Genomic DNA, 19,934 nt, shown 5'->3' on the forward strand with positions numbered 1-19,934 from the left:
AAAATGATGAGTTCATGTCCTTTGTAGGGACATGGATGAAGCTGGAAACCATTATTCTCAGCAAACTATCACAAGGACAAAAAACCAAACATCACATGTTCTCACTCATAAGTGGGAATTGAACAATGAGAACACATGGACCCAGAAAGGGGAACATCACACACCAGGGCCTGTTGTGGGGTGGGGGGAGGGGGGAAGGATAGCATTAGGAGATATACCTAATGTTAAATGATGAGTTAATGGGTGCAGCACACCAACATGGCACATGTATACATATGTAACAAACCTGCATGTTGTGCACATGTACTCTAAAACTTGAAGTATAATAAAAAAATTAAATAAATAAATAAAAAATAAATTAGCCAGGCATTCCTGGCATGTACCTGTAGTCCTAGCTACCCAGGAGGCTGAGGCAGGAGAATAGCTTGAGCCCAGGAGTTTGAGATGGCAGTGAGCTATGAACACGCCATTGCACTCCAGCCTGGGCAATGGAGTGAGACAGACACAGAAAGAAAAGAAAAGAAGAAAGAAAAGAAAAGAGAAAAGAAGAGAGGAGAGAGAGAGAAAGGGAGAAGGGGAGAAGAAAGGGAGAGAGGGAGAGAAAGAGAGAGAGAGGGAGAAAGAGAGAGAGGAAGGCAGGCAGGCAGGCAGGCAGGCAGGCAAATTTAAGGAAGTAACTCTTCCAAATTTATTCTCTGTTTGATTCTATGAGGCTAGCATTACCCTGTACCAAAACCAGATAAGGATACACACACAAAAATAGAAACCTACAGGCCAATATGCCTGATGAATATAGATTTTTTAAAATCCTCAACAAAATTCTAGCAAACTGAATCCAGTAACACATTAAAAAAATCATTCACCATGATCAGGTAGGATTTATCCCAAGGTTGTAAGGATGGTTCAACATACAAAAATCAATAAATATGATACACGATATTAATAAACAACAAAATAATATAATCATCCCAATATATGCAGAAAAAGCATCTGATAAAATTTAATGTCCCTGCATAAATAAGACTCTCAACAAACTAGGTATAGAAGGAACCTACCTCAACATAATAAAGGCCATATATGACAAACCCACAGCTAACATACTTAACAGGAAAAAGTTAAAAGCTTTTCCTCTAAGAACTGGAATAAGACAGTAATGTCTACTTTCACCACTCTTATTCAACATAGTACTAAAAGTCTTGGCTAGAACAATCAGGCAAGAGAAAATAATAAATGGCATCCAAACTGGAAAGGGGGAAGTCAATTTGTTCCTGTTTGAAGATGATATGATCTTATATATATATTTTTAAACCCTAAAAACTCTACCAAAAATCCCTTAAAACTGATAAACATATTCAGTAAAAATACAGGCAACAAAATCTACATACAAAAATGAATAGCATTTCTCTACACCAACAACTAGCAAAAAAAGAAATTAAGAAAACAATTATATTCATAATATCCATGAAATATACCTATGAATTGATTTAACCAAAGAGGCGAAAGATCCCTATAAGAAAAACTATAAAACACTGATGAAAAAAATTGAAAAAAAACACAAATGGAAAGACATCCTGTGTTCATAGATCCAAATAATTAATATTGTGAAAATAACCATACTGCCAAAAGCAATCTGTAGATTTAGTTTAATCTCTATCACAATTCTAATGAAATTCTTTACAAAAATAGAAAAAGGCAACCCTAAAATTCCTATGAAACCACAAAAGACCCCCAAATAGCCAAAGCAATTCTCAGGAAATAGAACAAAACTGGAGGCATCACACTACCTGACTTGAAAGTATACCACAAAGTTAAACCAAAACAGCCTGGTAGTGGCATAAAAACTGACATATAGACCAATGGAACAAAACAGAGAAACTAGAAACAGCCACTGATTTTTGACAAAGGCAACAAAAACATTTTTTGGGAAAGACAGTCTCTTTAATATATAGTGGTGGGAAAACTGAATTTCCATATGCAGAAGAATAAAACTAGACCTCTCTCATCATATTAAAAAAATCAACTCAAAATGAATTAAAGACATAAATGGTGTAAGACCCCAAATTTTGAAACTACTAGAGGACAACATAGGGGAAATGTTTCAGGACATTGGTCTAGGCAAAGATTTTATGGAGAAGGCCCTAATAGCCCAGGCAACAAAAGCGAAAATAGACAAATGGGATTATATCAAACTAAAAAGCTTCTGTACAGCAAAGTAAACAATGAACAGGGTAAACAGACAATCAGTAGAAAAATATTTGCAAATATTAATCCAACAAGGAATTAATAGCAAGAATGTACAAGAAACTGAAACAACTCAGCCAATAAACAAGTACCTTGATTAAAAATTAGCAAAGGAGCTGAATAAACATTTCTCAAAGTAAGAATATAAATGGCCAATAGGTATATTTAACAAAAAGTGCTCACCATCACTAATCATCAGGGAAATGCAAATCAAAACCACAATAAAATATCACCTCATTCCAATTAGCATGGCTATCAATAAAAAGACAAAATACAACAAATGTTGGCAAGAATGTGGAGAAAGGAGGAACCTGATACACTGTGGTGGGAATTTAAATTAGTAAAGCCATCTTGGAAAGCTATATGGAGTTCCATCAAAAACTACAAGTAGAACTACCATATGATCCAGCAATCCCACTACTGGCTATTTATGAAAAATAAAGGAAATCAGTATGTCAAAAAGACCTCTGAACTGAACCATGAACTGAAGCATGTTTATTGCAGTACTATTCACAATAGCCCTAGATATGAATCAACTTAAGTTTTCATCAATAGATGAATGGATAAAGAAAATGTGGTATATATACACAATGGAATACTGCTCAGCCATGAAAAAAATGAAATCCTGTTATTTGTAGCAATATGGATGAGCTTGGAGAACATGATGTTAAGTGAAATAACCCAGGTACAGAAAGACAAATACCATATAGTCTCACTCATATGGGGAAGTTTAAAAAGTGGAGCTTAGAGAAGTAGAGGGTACTAGAATAGTGGTTACTAGGAGTTTGAATGGATGGGATAAATAGAAATTGTCAGAGATTTTGGCTAATGGACACAAAATTACATCTAGATAGGAGGAATACATTCTATCATTCTATAGTACTTAGGGTGAGTAGAACAGAATTTACAATAATTTATTGTTTATTTTCAAATAGAAGAGTGGATTTGGAATATTCTCAACACAAACAAATGATAAATGTTTGAGGTGATGAATATGTTAATTGCCCTGATTTCGTCATTACACATTGTAAAAATATATCAAAATATCACTGTACTCATATGTACAATTATGTCAATTAAAAATAATAAAAGCAAAAGATATGAAAATATGAAAAACATTATCTTTACTTTCTATTTTCTTTTCCAAATTTCAAAGAGTAGAAATGTATTTAAAATATTTTCACATGTTTATGAAGATAGGAAATAATCTTTTCTTTATTCCCTTCTTTAGGTAGGACTCCACCATTTCACTTAAAAACAAAGAAATTGTATTTGCATCAAGAAAAAAGGACAATTGGATTTTCCAAATATTTATTAATTGGGAAGTCAATTTAATATGTAGAAAAATATCTTTTTAGTGTGCATGTATAAAATGATTTAAATGTATATTTCTATAAACACTTTATGCTAAAAATGTTTACAAATTCTAACATAAAAGCTTCCTACATAAAATTACTAAAAGTAGGTTATGGGTTAAGTGTTTACAAAGAAAATTTCTAAACTCATAATGATTTTTAAGCACCATCTCTCTGCTGTTTGATATTATGTTTTATAGAGTTTGTCTTTAAGGAAATTTTAAGTCTGTTTCCACTCAGAACCAAGTCAGTCATATACAGGATTACTGAATTCTACCGTATGATAGACACGTATCTGGCTTTTTCTTTGAGCCTTCAGATATCAGTTGCCGATAGTCTTAAGCTGTTACGTGACATGTTACCACATTTCTAGGCTACATTTCTTTCCTTTGGACTCTGCCTCAAAATTAGACATGTCTTTGTATTAACATTTTAATTTCATATGAGTTTGATATGATGAATCTCATCAAGAATGAACCTCCACATATTACATGCATCACTACACGAAGTATTAGTAGAATGTATTCACTGCCATTTGTCACTGATTGAATGTTAAAATCATGTGTATGCTGGTGGGTGGGTACTCTTATGTATTAATCAAGCAAATGCTTTCTTTTTCAAAAAAATCCACTGATTATTTTTTCTAGTTGTTCTGTTTACCCTAAAAGTTGACATGCAGAACAGGTGCAAAACCGAAAGATCAGCCATTTTCAAAGGGCATGGCAGCAGTTAAGAAGATTGAGTTTCTTACACTTTATGTCTTGTGATGTTTGTTGGTTTTTTTTTTTTTTTTTATTGTAACAACCTTTAGCATTTTTATTACGAATGTTTACTGTGGAAATATTTGAAAATATAAGTGGAAAAACAGAAGACAGTTTAAATAAACTAGGATATTCACTACTCAGAGGTATGGATATTTTGGTGTAGATCTTTCCACATGGAAACTTTTAAAATTATAAAAATGTATTATATTTACTATTTGGCATTATACCATAATACCATATGATATTTTTCTCTTAATACATGAGAACAGTCCTCATAACATTACATAGTTTTCTAAGATACAATTTTAATAATGTTTGTTGGTTTTTAAGCTAAGCTACTTTATTTGAAAATATGTCTTGTTCTATTTTCACCTTAGCCAGTGAATTTAAGTTTGCATTATTGTTCTTTTAACATATAATTGGTATTTTATTCCCATGAAATAAAGGGAATGATTCACGTGCTAGAAAAAAATTATAAATATAATAAATCAACTTAATTCTTAGGAGAAATAGAGAGAAAGGGGGATGTTTCTCTCCTCCTTATCTCCCAAATCCATTGTACCATTCTGTCCTTTTTTTCTCAATGTCTCTGCCTTTTTCAACCTTGTGTTTGGTAGTTTACTAAAGCATTCTAGTTTTGATTCAGTCAAATTTATTCCTTTTTAAATCAGACTTCAGAGTATCCTGTCTTCATTTTAAGGATAATAAAGACCTCACTGCAATTCAATTCTATCCACAAGTATTGACTGAATATTCCTACAAACTAGACTTTGCAGTGTGATAGAAAACCTTGTCCGTCTTGAACAAGCAGACAGTCCAGTTAGAATAATGAGTCAAATCTCTAGTGCATGCAAGAAGAAGGTTAGTCAGAGATATGAAAGTGGAGAGATCCTACTGACTGAAACAGGATACTTCCAAAAGACAGGGTCTTGAATTTCCATAGCAAAGTGTGCAGAACTGGATAGGAAGAGAGAAGTAGAGATAACCAAAAGCGTCCTTTAGGCAGGGAGGCATACATGAACAGTCATGGAGGAACAGATTCCTATGGCATGTTCTGGGGATGATGTCACTAAGGGCTTGAGACAGGGAGCAGTGAGAAATAAGGTTGAATGGTTTCAGTAGGGGTGTGAGTAGGAAGATGCATCAATTGTAACCAAGGCCAGTTTAATTAGGCATTGAAATCTACTGCAAACCATATGTTGGAGGCATCACAGCTAAATGAAGGTAATTTCTCTATAATCTATTGTTTTACCCATGCCTCTGTTTATTACCATTAATACAAAGAATTGAGTATGTTAGGAAAAAGGGAGTTCATCAAATTTTCACATTTGTTTCATATTTGAAAAATGAAAGTAATATAAATGCATTTAAAAAATATAGAAGTGACACAAAATAAAAATGTTATGCTTTTTAAAGAGTTGTTTGTTTAATAAGGTTTTAACACACTAAAATAAAGACATTTCCTATAAAACATGATCATTCAAACCTAGTGAAAATTTAATTCGCTGTTTTAAATAGGTTTTGGCAAAGTGATGGAAACATATTGGATTAATGGCAAAATCTATTTTTAAAAGATGAAAAGTGAATTATGTTGCCATGATTTTTATTATAAATTATTTCCAAAAACAGAAGAAATAAGCAAACGAATTTAACCAAATAAATACCAGTAATTTTTTTTACTGTTCTCTTCATATGGGAATACAGAGATAGAGGTGCTTGAAGAGCTTGGCTTCTCATTTATTTCAGATCTTGTTGCAGAATCAAAGTCAATCCTATTTCTCAGTTCTACAGGAACTGGCTAAGACAGATTCAAATAACTAAATAAGATCCTATTGCATAATTCAATTTCTATATTCTCAGTAAAAATTTGAAAGGAAAGTCAGAGATCACAAAAACAAATCAGTAGAGGAATCTGCTTGTATTTTTACTAGTTCTTCTGCTAGTTTACTGTTTTGCTTTGTTTGCTTTTTTGGTTCATTTACATACAAAGCTTGCCATGGATATTTTTAAGTTTCCATTTAACCAGCAGACTGGTTTAACAAATTAAAGATAGGCCTGCTTAATAAATTGATAGATGATATAGAGATAGATATATTACTTGAAATAATTAACTATCAAAATACTAGAGCTCAGCAGGAAATCATGGCTGCATTAACCCAATGTTCTTTTATGTTGAAGGGTGAATGTCATCTCATGAACTTATTTTCTCTTACCTTGAGAAATCTATTGTGATATTGATGGCCTACACCAATGTGATTTTTTTAAAGATAATTGTTTTTGCTACCCATACTTACTTGACTTGCAAATTTTTAGAATTTTGTTTCTAAAAGTCAGAAGCCCAGCAAAATAAAGACTAGGCTATGTTTCTTACCCAACATATGAAGCGGATGTGTGATGCACCTCTAACTCTCCTGACATACCCTCATTTGGGCCTTAACTAGTACTTGGAGAGACAGAGTGCAGGCAGCTACGCTTGTAAAGATTACCCTTGCCATCATGACTCGCAGCCAGATCTCCATTAACCAGGGGCTGCTAGTCCTCCCTGAGATCCACTTTTCTTGCTCGGCATAGTGATGTGACCAAAACAGGTTGAAATAACCCCTCTCTTCATGTATCAATAGTTTCATAGGTTCTTATTTCAAGGTCATAAGTAACGTTTGGAGATGCAGTTGAATCATGAATTATTTCTTCATTGAATTAAGAGAAATACAATTATTTCAAATCTTTTAAAATTTGTTTTGTCATATTAAAAATGTATAGGAGAAGATTTGGTAAGTTAATATTATCAAAAAGTAAATAAAAGACATAAAAAGTTATGTTGTCTTTTAAGAGAATAATTCTAGTTCAGACACCTGTGTTCATAAAGTAATGTAGTGTTCTCTGCAATAATGAGATATGGCATGTTGACTAAAACACTTAAAGGTAGAATTCAAAAACTGAGACATTAAGAACTAAGGAAATCCTAACCTTAACTTCATTGTAATTTAGACCTGTCAACAAAATTATCAGGATAGCAATTTTAGAGATTATTTCTAGGTACTGCTTACAGTACTTCTCTTGTATTGAATGAAATTGTTCCCTCTCAATCAAATATTTGCCCTAAGCTCTACTTTAGGATGTTTGTATTTGGTCAACTAAAAAGTTGAAGTCAAGCATTCATTTTCAATGGGACTTGAGAGTAGTATACAATTAGAGGATTTGGAAATAGTTATGTACCTAATAAAAATTAAGGAAATAATTTACTACCAGATGAAAGTCAGTATAAGTGTTTCATTCTTATTTTGTCTTCCCATAAATGCATATGTCTTAGCTATATGGGATGACATATGCAAGTTTTACTCATTGACTTTGCCCTTACAGGTAAATAAACAGATTGCTTTTTCTATCTGAAGATCAGTGTTACATGTTTTATGAAAGAATTTCCTATGAAAAAAAGAAACAACCAAAGAGGCCTCCTCTGGGTGACTTTCTTCTATAATTTCAGTGAAGTCAAAAGTGTCACACTACATACCTATGCCTAGAACTAGCTATGCAGCGTATCAAAGGAAGTGCTATGCCACAGAACAGAGCACAGAGTTTTGCATACAGTAGTCATTCAATAAATAGTTGAAATAAACTATGAGAATCTTTGCATTGCCTCTACTTGACTAAAATGATGAGTTTCATTATCATACACACTTAGCTATAGGTAATAACAGCACTCAAAGTCACTGCTATACTGGATATTCATTTCTTCTTCAGATTTCCACATTACCTGTTTGCCTACTGAAAATTGAGTTATCATCTAACAACCTGATAATCATATAATAAATATCACCAAAGACTGTTTTCTAAATGCACTTTGGGGGATAATTCATTGTCTTAGGAGAAAATATCAAAACTTTGAAGACAAAAATACAATGTGGAACAAATAGTCCATTTGGAAATTTTATTGTCATTTAATGCCTTATGCTTTATAGGTACAAATTCATTCTGAAGCAATGCTTGTGGAAATTTTAATTTACATTTTCAATTCTGAATAGTTGACATTGAAATAGTTCAGCTGTGTTACAGTCTTCCCTCACAAGAGAAAAGCATTGCTTAAAGAGAGGCCACCCACAGAATTTTGCAGAATTGAAAGAATCTCCCAATTGTTTCAGTCTTGTCAGATTTTGCTTATGAACGCCCTGACTTTATAGCTATAAAGAAGGTATAAGATGTCTGTGTGTGTGTGTGTGCATCAAGTATTACACTCAAGTGAACAGAATATGTTTAAGTTTGCATTTCAATATATATGGATGTTTTCTTAAAAATATGAAAGGTTGAAATATTTGATCAATGAATCCTGATAAATAATAGTGTTAAATACAAATTTCATGTTCAATACTAAAAGACCAAAAAAGTCCTCTGCCATTGTCCATGTTTTATCTGTTTTTTAAAACCGTAGGGGAAAATATATACTCTCAGGGGAAAAAAATGAAGCTTTATTGCAAGAGAAATGAATGCAAGAAATAGCACTTTAAGTAGTGAAGAGATGTGAAGCATTGTAACTTCATAGCCTGCTAAGGAGCAACAGCTGTACCTAATTTCAACTTGACGTGCTTCAGATCTCATATTCATATAGGTATTTAACGATCCAAACATAATGGTCCTATATAGAATAATTACTTATATGAAGGAGCAAACTTATTCGCGTTCCTTTTTAAATGATCCTTCAAGAGAAAAACTGCACTGGATCTTTGAACAATGAATAGTCCCATTCACCAATCCAAATGTTTGGGGTTAAATAGCTTATCTTTTAAGAGACAATAGTAGTGCTGGGGTTACTTCTTTTTGACAGACTCTTTTTGTCTACCCTCTTCCCAGGATAGCCAGGACAATGACAAAAGGTAGAATGCCAAGCCAATCATTAAGTCATAATGGTAGACAGTTAGAAGAAATATCAGAAACAAAAGGAAATAAGGTATTTTAGAGTTGGTATATTTTGAAAACAAAGATTCATTGCCTTGAGCTTGACTTTCCTCGACACGAAGACTAGTAGATGCAGAGCTCTCAGATTGCTTTTCACCTGAAGAGTATAGTGATTGCCCAGAGTTTACTAATCCTTCATTTTCATGCCTTGCTTCTTCCATATTCTCAAGAGGTTTGCTGATTAAAATCATTGGCCCTAGAGATTTTTCCACACTACATTCTTCTGTTTGGAAAATCTGGCCTATGCATCTTTCTTTTCTACTACCTGATGTCACTATTCCTGAACTTCTGGAAACTTCTTCAGGTTTAGACTCAGAATAAGGGTGCTTCTCAATACCCTGGATTTCTCTTGTTGAATTATAAATATTTTCTGATTTCGTAGAAGTAGGTTGGCTAGCCATGGTAGCAACTGCATTCTCTACAGCAATTGCCTGCTCATTAGTTGACACTGAAATTTCAGTATGATGTTTGGAAAAAGGAGAGCTATTCTGAGGAGCTCTATTAGTGTCTGAGTTAAAAGCAGAATGCACAATGGCATCCAAATCTGTTTTCTTTGATAATTCTTGAACCTGCCTATGATCTCTGTTTTCTGAAAATACCGTTTTGTCTGTTGGCAACATTCCCAACTGTAAATCCAGTTTTGAAGTTGCTTTTTGATATTCTGTAATGACCCGTGAGGATTCTTCCACAGATGTTATATTTCCAGTGCCACATTTCTCCCTGTCATGTGTCTTCCTAGGATTGTACACAGACATGGTTTCTTCCTTCTCCATTTCATCTACACGTACATTACAAATACCTAAACGTGATTCCTTTTCAAAATCATTGTCATAGATTACACCTACTGTATCTCGTTGACAAAGGGTATAATGTGAATCATCATTTCTCCCTTCATGTGGATCAAACGCTGTTTCCTTTACCTCGATGGGCCTGTCACTTCGTGCTGTCTCTTCAGGTAGCTTAGCAATTATTGCTTTTTCTCTAGCAGACATGCTTTCTGGAGTACTTTCTGATGTTGTCTTAATTATATAGGCTGCACCAGCTTCTGCTTTCTCAGTAATACCATGATCAGCTAGAGAAGACAGTTCACAGCACACTGTTTCTTGGCAGGTAAACAATTCTTCTGTAGTAGCTTTCAAACTCCTTGTATTATCTCTTTTTCCCCACACGTCTTCACAATCTGTTTGTTCTTTGATATGCTCTGTTATGTTTGTCTTATTCTCTCTTGATTTTCCCTGACTTTCCAGAACATTCCAACTTTGTTTATGCTGTGGGCTATTATCCTGATCTTCAGAATTAATCCCACCTGATTTTTCTTCAACTTGGAAAAGATAATCATTCCTCAAAACATTTCCAGTTCTTGATGAACAAACTTGACCAGTTATCTCTCCTAAAGTGCTGCCTTCACTGGTCAAATGATGATGCTCTGGGGTTAACACAGCTTCTTCCCAACTTAAATTTGTCCTTGATGAATGAGACATGTCTGCTGTGATTGCCCGGGTGGGGATTGCGGTATCTTCGCTCAGCAGCGTAGTCAGGTCTCTGTTACTAGCTCCAATCCCTTCCACACTTATTTTAGGGTTGTCCGTCTTCCTTTCTTGGTCATGTAAGATTGTTTGGAAATTTTTTCTTTGTTTTTCATTAACACCTAAATATATTCTTTGTTCTTCATCATCCTTACCATTGCCATAATCTTCATTAGAAGATCCTTCTTCTGTTGATTCTTTGAGACATGCCAACGTATCTGAATGGAAATCTCTTCGTAAACATCCCAAATCTTTTACTTCAATTTTTTTAGCTCCTCCTTCATGTTTTTTATTAAGGTTTCCTGCCATTAGTTGATCTGAAGAGGGGCAAGGTATTTGCATTGTGCCATTGCCATGGGCTGGATTAGCATTATTATCCAGGACTTCTTTGCTGCCAGTGTGTAGTTGCACTAGTTCATAACTACTAGTATCTCCCAATGATGGCTTGATTTCTCCCATATTTGAAGTAGTTTCCTCTGAAGGTTGATGCGCACAGTCATTTCCTGAGGAATATTTTTCATTGCAGTAAAAATCTCCCTTTACAGAGCTTTCTGCTGATGAACTTGGAGACAGAGACCTTTGGAACAAGTCAGTACATATTTCACCACGGATTTGCTTCTTCTCTAACCCCTCTGCTTTATTTGGAAAATTGACTGGATCTGTTGAAAATGTATTCCTTTCATCTCTGGAAGCAGTAGTTCTGGTTCTTATTAAGTGTTGATTTATCTTATGGGATAAAAACAACAAAGAAATAATGACCATAAGATCTTTTTAAATATATAGTGAATTAGATAGGTTTTATTAACTTGGCTAGTAATTATCTGGTAGATTTATTTGACTGATTTCATTTATGGATTTCATATAAACTCTGGAAGCCAGATGTTTTGGGGAGATCCTTGCAGGCTATGACTGGGGAACGAGATTAGTAAGAAAGGGGGCCCAAATTAATCACTCTCCTTCCCAGCTTCCAAATATCACATTGTATTATTCAACTGTTCTTGCTTGTCATTGCACTTTCTCCTCACTTAGGCTATACACGTTGATAGCTCCATGCTAATCAATTAGAGAGCAGCTTCCTGGGTGCCCCTTGCTGCATTTACACTTGCTGTAGGTGCCCCCATTACAGTTTCTCTTATTAATATGTTTTCTGCAAAGCCTCTGCAAACTATTAATAGCAAAACGTCACTCAAAGAAAAGTGAGGGAGTTAATGTCTCTGCAAATTCTGTTTTAATGACCCTCTGCCAACTGGTACTCAAATGTATTTGAGCTCTTCAGTGATGCCAACTGTCAGGATTTAACAGTGAGATGCCTGTGTTTTTTTTTCTCCTCATAACTGACATTTGCATGATCTCAATAATTATATGCAAATCTTACGTTTTCCCCTTCTTCTCACATAAGGCTCATGTTACTTGTCAACTGCACAGCTGTCTTGTAAGCCAATGCCTGTGGGTTCCACAGATTTGGTTGTATTTCCATCTATTATAGAGCTTCATTGTTTTATGCATTAACGTCAGCATGGAGCAAATTAGCATCTAAATTACAGCTCCCTGTTCATTTATTGAATGTACAATCTCAGTAACTTCTAAACAAACTTTTATATTTGAGCCTGCTCATCATAATGAGATGTATTGGTGAAGTATGTGATTTTTCAGGGCCCTTTCATTATATTCTGTGGTTTGAAAAAAAAATGGCCATGTTAACTTTCAGCTGGTGAGAATTCTCACAATGGGTGACAACTTTGTAGTTTCTTAAAGTTGAGACAAAGTAAATTGCATACTTTAGTGATGCAGCTCCCAGATCACTATAGAAAAACTGGAATATGTGGGGAAATAGATGAGCTCTATTTCTTTCCTGTTTCAGCACTGACACTTGAAGAGGCAAATGTCATTTTAATCTTAGATGATTATGAATCCATGTATTCCAATGATATGAGCTCCATCCAAATACAGTAAAGGATAGATTGCATTATGTGACTCATTTACTCCTATTTCTTCCTTTGTGATAAAAGTGCTGTATAAACCATCCCCCAAAAAAATTCCAAATAGATTGAATGCTCACCACGTATGAAACTTATAACAAATTTAATACTAAGTTGTATAGTACTGAATTTGTTTCTGGTTTTAAAATTATGGCACAGGCTATTTTCTTTTTACTTGGTAATTTAATACTCTACAATGATACAGAACTTGGAGATTCTCACAAGGATGGAATTTTTTAAAAAATGCGGTTACATGTGACAATCATAGACTTGTAGAGTAGGACAGGACACTAACAATCCTCTAGTCCAGCCCTCTCATTTTATAGAGGAATTTATGCTAAGTATACACTTGTCACAAAGATTAGAAATGCACATCAGGATAGTGCTACCTCTCCTGTAATTCCTGCAAACTATTACTCAGAGCCACTGGTAAAGAGATAAGAAATGAATGTCATTAATTTACCACTGCAGAGACCAGAAGCAACATACAGAAATCAAAGTGCCTTGTTGATCAAGCTAGAGATGCAAGGACAGAATAGGCTGTGCTTTCACATTTGCAAATTATATTAGTTGAAGCTATTGAAAGGCAGGCATTGCAGCATCTTTGAAGCAGAAATGCTTTCAAAAGAAATCATCTTCTCTAATACCGTGGCAACCAGAACACTTACCATCAACTCTAATTCTTTTTCATTATGTTCACCATGTTCCCTGTTTACATCTTTTACATTTTGATTACAGGCTTCCAAATCTTCCTTGTCCTCATGAGAACAAACAATTGTTGGGATATAGGTATCTGAAAAGTTAATATAATTGTGCCTATGTAAGATTGTTTTAATTGTAGACTTTAACAAAAGAGACAAATTTGGTTTCAAAATTAATGAAGAATATTACCTGTATTCTTTGGATTCTCAAAGTTATTTTCTTCTGATGTTACTGATGATTCTTCTTTACTGTTAAATTTAAAAGAAAATGTTATATATTTTTCTGGGACTGCATCTTCTAAGTATTTTTACACAGGGGGAAATTCAATCAGTAACAAGCCAAATAAACATTATATAGCCTTTCTTATTTTCCTATATTACTTGGGATTTTTTGAAATAAAAATGATCTTTTTGGAATGATGCAATAGTAAGTATTGGTTGTAGAAAAATTTAAAAGTAATTCAAACAATGCCACATTTCTAAACAGAGTGTGTTTCTCATATTAAAACTTATACAACCAAAGTAAAAATATATGTAAATATGGATTATTCTATCTTCAATGAATTTCATCTTTTCAAGTGAGAATGTTTTTCTCATGGCTTAATGATAAAATTTTATGAACTGAGAGTCCATTTATGGTCATGGAAATTGCTAACATTTCAATTAATTTTTTGTGTTCCATTTTACTCAAAATTCTTCCAGTTGGACTAACATTAACTCTCTCCAGAAAAGCAAAAAAACACAAAAAGTAAAAGTAAGAAAGAAACAAGCTAACTAAAAAACTGAAAGGCAGCTAAATTTATACTCAGTTAAAAGACTTTATATATGTATTGCCACAGGCCAATTTTAAAAGCAAGACTTTGGATCATTTATATGCAAGCATATACTTTCCTTCTTTAAAATGATTTGGGTTACATTTCCTTTTCTAGCATACCCTTCATACTGATTGTAAAAGACAAATACCTTTTTCCTTCAAATGTAATCTATTTGTAGTTGTATTGTGGAATCATTAGAGTTTAGATTTGTCCATGAAACTCAGTAGGAAAAATGTTGGTACAAAAAGCCCACTTTGTGTATAGTTATGTCACAAGTCAATTTATAAGAAATATTTGGCGCAGTATACACATTTTCTTGTACTGTCTCAACTGAATTTCCTTATGGTGACTATTCTCAAGGGCTTTTCTGCAACAAAAGAAATCTGGAAAGTTGGCAATGGCTGATAAATTTGTGTAATAAGAGTCTAGACTTCATTGCATGAGCAATTCTGATCCAAATCCCACGAAGGCCAATTTTATACTCACAAATCATGAAAAATTGAAAATTCTTCCATCCTGACCATGCAAGAAGATAATTCAGTTTTATATATTTTTATGAATCATAATTTTAACTTTACTAAAAACATTTGGTATCTTTAGTGGGCCCACATATAGAAAATAATGCTTCTATATAAATATAATTTTATTAGAAAAATATACTGCTTGCATAATTGATACTGAATTTATAAATCCATATTGCTTAATGAGGTCAAAAACTATGCCAAGGTTTATTTTTACGAAATCCAACTGCAGGCTGACACACCTTTCCTTCTCCATGTACATGTTTATGTGCTTAAAAATATATAAACCATTAAACAGCATTTATTTATTCCTGCTTCCTCTCTATTCCCATACAATACAGAAAGTATTATTTGTAGAAGAAAAATAGTCAAAGATTTTTGTTCTTATCTAATCAAAATGCTATCAATCACTTCTCTAATTCAATTCTCTAATATAGTTTAATTCTTAAAAAATGGTCCAGTCAAAAGGACAGGAGCCTGCTTTAACTTACTTGGGGATAAAATAAGTATTCAACTATGTATTCTTATGTTACTGTCTTAAAATGTCAATATAGAAATATAGGAGAAAAACTTCAAATTCAGGGACAAGTACAAATAAAAGTAGAAATAAATGAAATTTATGAAATATCTATAAACAAAAACAGAAAATATGTAAGATTTCTACGGGGAAAGCAATAAAATTATATCAAAGAATGTTAATGATCCTCAAAAAGTTGATAAACATACCATGTTCATAGATAGAAAATATTATGAAGATGTCAATTCTCACAAATTGATGTACAAATTCAATACTAATCAAAACACCAAAACATTTTTATAGAATTTGAAAATATTCTAAACAGAAAAATAAAGGGCAAATGATGGCTAAAATGTTTCTGAGAAATAGCAGGGAGGAGGAACTTTATCAGATTAAGTATTTTTAATGAAGATTTATTTATTAAGATAGTGTTATATTGGTACAGAGTCAGGCAAACTAATAAGACAAGATTGAGAGCTTAGAACTTTGGTATATGACAAATGGTATATCCAGAACATCGGTCTATGACTAACATAGCATGTCAGACAACAGGAAATATGGTACTTTTCAGTAAATTGAGATAGAGAAAATGGCTACCAATTGGATTTAGATCTTAAATGTCAAAAACCTTGAAATTCTTAGTAGAAAATATATGTGAATATCTTCTGGGCCTAAGAGTAGGAAATATTTTCTTAAGAAAAAAGAAAAAAAAGATTTAAAAAATTGGTCAGTTTAACTGTAGTAAAATTTAAAGTGTTTATTAAGAGACTATGCTGTAAAAATAGAAGTTACAAAGTGGGAGAAGATGCTTTCATTACACAAAATCAACACAAATAAGCATCAAGAATACATAATGAACTCCTACAAATCAACAAGAAAGTACAAACAATTCATTGTGTGTAGGGGGGCAAGGGTGCAGACATTTCAGAGAAGAGAAAACACATAGCCAATAAGTACATAATGGGACAGTCAGCATTATTGGAGAATAAATGAAATCAAGACCACAAAGAGTTATAATTTTATACTCATTTAATTAATAAAAAATTAAAAGTCTATTAATACCAAGAGTTGAAGATGGTTGAAGCTGCAGGCTTTTTTTATTTTTTTGGAGACAACGTTTTGCTCTGACATCCAGGCTAGAGTCCGGTATGCAATCTTAGCTCACTGCAACTTCCACCTCCCAGGTTCTTGTGCCTCAGCCTCTCAAGTAGCTGAGGTTACAGGCACAGACACGTGACATGACATCCTGCTAATTTGTATTTTAGTAGAGACGAGATTTCACCATGTTGTCAGGCTAGCCTTGAACTACTAAGCTCAGGCAATCCACCCGCCTCAGCCTCCTAAGGTGCTAGAATTACAGGCATGAGCCACTGCACCTGGCCCCCAGGCTTTCTTGTACATTGCTGGTGGGAGAATAGGTAAAACCACTTTGAAAAACAATTTGACTGACATTATCTTCAAAATTCAACATTTATATAAATGATGACCACTACTTCCACTCCCAGGTGTATACCCAAGAGAAACTCTTGCATATATTACCTGAGATATCTAAAGGAATTTTCATGGTGTCATTGTTAACTGGAATGTTCAAGGTGTCATTGTTAGCTGTATAAGTCTTGAATCAATCCAAATCAACAGAAGAATAGATACAAAACTATTAATATCACAAAAAGGAATATTATACAACACTCAAAATTAACAGCACAGAAACAAACAATATGGATAAATCTTAGCAATATAATATTAAATGAACCATTCCAAAGTATAACAGAAGACATTCTTTTTATTAAGCTAAAAACTACCTATATATGTAAATATACATATACCTATATATGTAAACATCCCTTGCCATATATATTATAAAGTTATATATAACTATATATACCTCTGTAATTTATATTATATAAATATGTTAAATATTATATATAGGTATATATAGCTATAACTGTATAATTTATATATAACTATGTATATAGCAAGGGACAAGTAATTTTATTTAAATATATAGGTAGTATTTAGCTTAATAAAAAGAATGTCCTCTGTTATACTTTGGAATGGTTCATTTAATATTATATTGCTAAGATTCATCCATTTGTTGTATGTCTCTGTGGTTTGTTATATATTATAAATTACATACATATAGCAAGGGATAATTTAATAATAAATAGTTACACTAAAAATAACTTGATTTTCAAGATATTATGGTTATATCAGGTGGTGATACGGTTTGGCTGTGTCCCCACCCAAATCTCATCTTGAACTGTAACTCCCACAATTCCCACATGTCATGGGAAGAACCCAGAGGGAGGTGATTGAATTATGGGGGTGGGTCTTTTCTGCACCTTTCTCATGAGTCTCACAAGATCTGATGTTTTTAAAAACAGAAGTTTCCCTGCACAAGCTCTCTCTTTGCCTGCTGCCACCCATGTAAGATGTGACTTGCTCCTCCTTGCCTTCTGCCATGATTGTGAGGCTTCACCAGCCATGTGGAACTGTGAGTCCATTAAACCTCTTTCTTTTGTAAATTGCCCAGTCTTGGGTATGTCTTTATCAGCAGCATGAAAACAGACTAATACAGGTGGGTCAAATTAGGGAGAAGGAATCAGGAAATGAAATGAGTAGAATTCAGTCACTGTTTTGGGTGGTTGTTTTGCAGGTGCTTATTAATAATTTGAAATATCTAAACAGTTCAATTCTAGTTTCAAATAATTTATGAAGACAGATTACTCTCCAGCCCACATTAGAGGATGCCTATTAATAAAATGCCACTCTGAAATTCAAAGTACAAGTCATATGACCAATTACATCTAAAGAGTTGAATTCAAGAGCTTTAGAACATTTGAGAAAAAAGACAAAGAACTTGATGGTTGATGATGATAGGGCCCAGAACTATGACAATTGTGACATGAAGAAAGTATACTTTTGAATATCTCTCATTTCCCCTTTATGTTCCCTGAGTACTTTTTGATAAAGGAGAGTTTCATATTTTTCTGTGGCTAACACAGTGCCTGACACATAATAGTGGCATAAGAAATGCTGTTGAGTGAATAAATGCACAGCATCGTTTCCACCCTCCCTCCTCCTCTCTACCTTTTGCCAGCATTACTATGACAGTGTTCTTCTCTTATTTCTTCATCTAATTTCAGAAAATAATCTAATATTTTAAAATATGTATATTTTTGTTTATCTTCTAAGACTTAAAGTATTACCCCTTCAGAGTTCAGGACAATGTTTTCAATTATAGAGTCAATAATGAGTCAAGATTTAAGCATAATTTTAAAATTATTATAATTTTAGAAATTAAAAAGTAAAAAAGAAATTAATTAATGGAACACTACTTTGTTTCCAGTGTACCTTAAATTATATAATATAGTCATCTATATTATTTAATCATGGTTTTTCTAATAGATATTTTAAAATATCTGTGTGTCATGAATTATAACAAACACTGAGAAATTGAAAATAAATATGCCCTAGTTTCTTATCTCAAGGAAGCTATAATGTGAAGATGGAAATAGACATATCAACAGGTAATTATAATTACTATAAGTGATAAGTATTATAATAAACAATGGGATATGATAGATATTCTCTTAGAAATAAGAAGAAATGACAGAAGTTATCAGGAGACTGTTGGAGGAATCAGGAAGTTTATCTCAAAGTTACTAACATTCTGATTTAGGTTTTAGGGATAACTAGAAGTTTCCCAATTAGAGAAGAATACAGCTACTGTAGGCAGAGGGAACAACAGGAGGCCAAAGACAAGACTAAAAAAGCACAAAACGGCCAGGTGTGGTGGCTCACACCTATAATCCCAGCACTTTGGGAGGCCGAGGAGGGTGGATCATGAGGTCAGAAGTTTGAGACCAGCCTGGCCAACATAATGAAACCCCATCTCTACTAAAAATACAAAAAATTAGCCAGGTGTGGTGGCGGACACCTGTAATCCCAGCTACTTGGGAGGCTGAGGCAGAATAGCTTGGACCCGGGAGGAGGTTGCAGTGAGCAGAGATTGTGCCATTGCACTCCAGCCTGGGCGACAGAGCAAGACTCTGTCTCAAGAAAAAAAAAAAAAAAAGCACAAAACAAAAAGTCTCATCTAGAAACAATGAAATGTTCAGAGGGGCTGGACTCTGTTTGGGGAAAGAATGCCAAGGGGTAGAATGAGAGTTAGTTCAAGCCAGATTGTAAAGGGCTTAGCATAGCAGGCAAAATGAGGTTGAATTATTTAGGTACTTTTTAACCAGTGGCATGGGGGTTAGGGCTAAACAGGAGAGAGACATGGTCAGATTTACATTTACCAACCAATTTCTGGAGGTAATGTACAGGAGAAACTGGACGGGATGAGCCACAATGGAGCAGAAAGACTAATCAGAGGCTCCTGAAACATTTCAGGCACAAAATGGTAAGGGCAAAGGGTACTATTAATTAAGAAAGAGAAAAAGAACCAAATATGACTTTTAATTTTTGATGTAGCATAAATATGATTTGATCAATACGCTGTACATAGATTTTTTAATGCCCTTCTCTACCCAACCTCAGTCGCATTCATCAGAATTAGAAAA

At 33.7% G+C, this 19,934-nt stretch overlaps 1 protein-coding gene across 1 annotated transcript in view; it reads right to left on the minus strand.

Moving 5' to 3' along the window:
• Positions 1 to 8,203: 8,203 nt before the first annotated feature.
• The window catches only part of PPP1R3A (protein phosphatase 1 regulatory subunit 3A), a 44,035-nt gene continuing 32,304 nt past the window's right edge, over positions 8,204 to 19,934 (minus strand). Inside the window, exons 2-4 of the mRNA XM_054495442.1 lie at positions 13,707 to 13,765; positions 13,484 to 13,608; positions 8,204 to 11,562 (exon numbers count right to left, since the gene is read on the minus strand). Of these exons, the coding sequence (XP_054351417.1) occupies positions 9,163 to 11,562; positions 13,484 to 13,608; positions 13,707 to 13,765 (2,584 nt within the window). The 3' untranslated portion in view covers positions 8,204 to 9,162. The remainder of the gene's footprint in view (positions 11,563 to 13,483; positions 13,609 to 13,706; positions 13,766 to 19,934) is intronic.

Source organism: Pongo pygmaeus, chromosome 6 (genome assembly GCF_028885625.2).
Source record: "Pongo pygmaeus isolate AG05252 chromosome 6, NHGRI_mPonPyg2-v2.0_pri, whole genome shotgun sequence".
In the NCBI taxonomy this organism is placed as follows: Eukaryota; Metazoa; Chordata; class Mammalia; order Primates; family Hominidae; genus Pongo; species Pongo pygmaeus.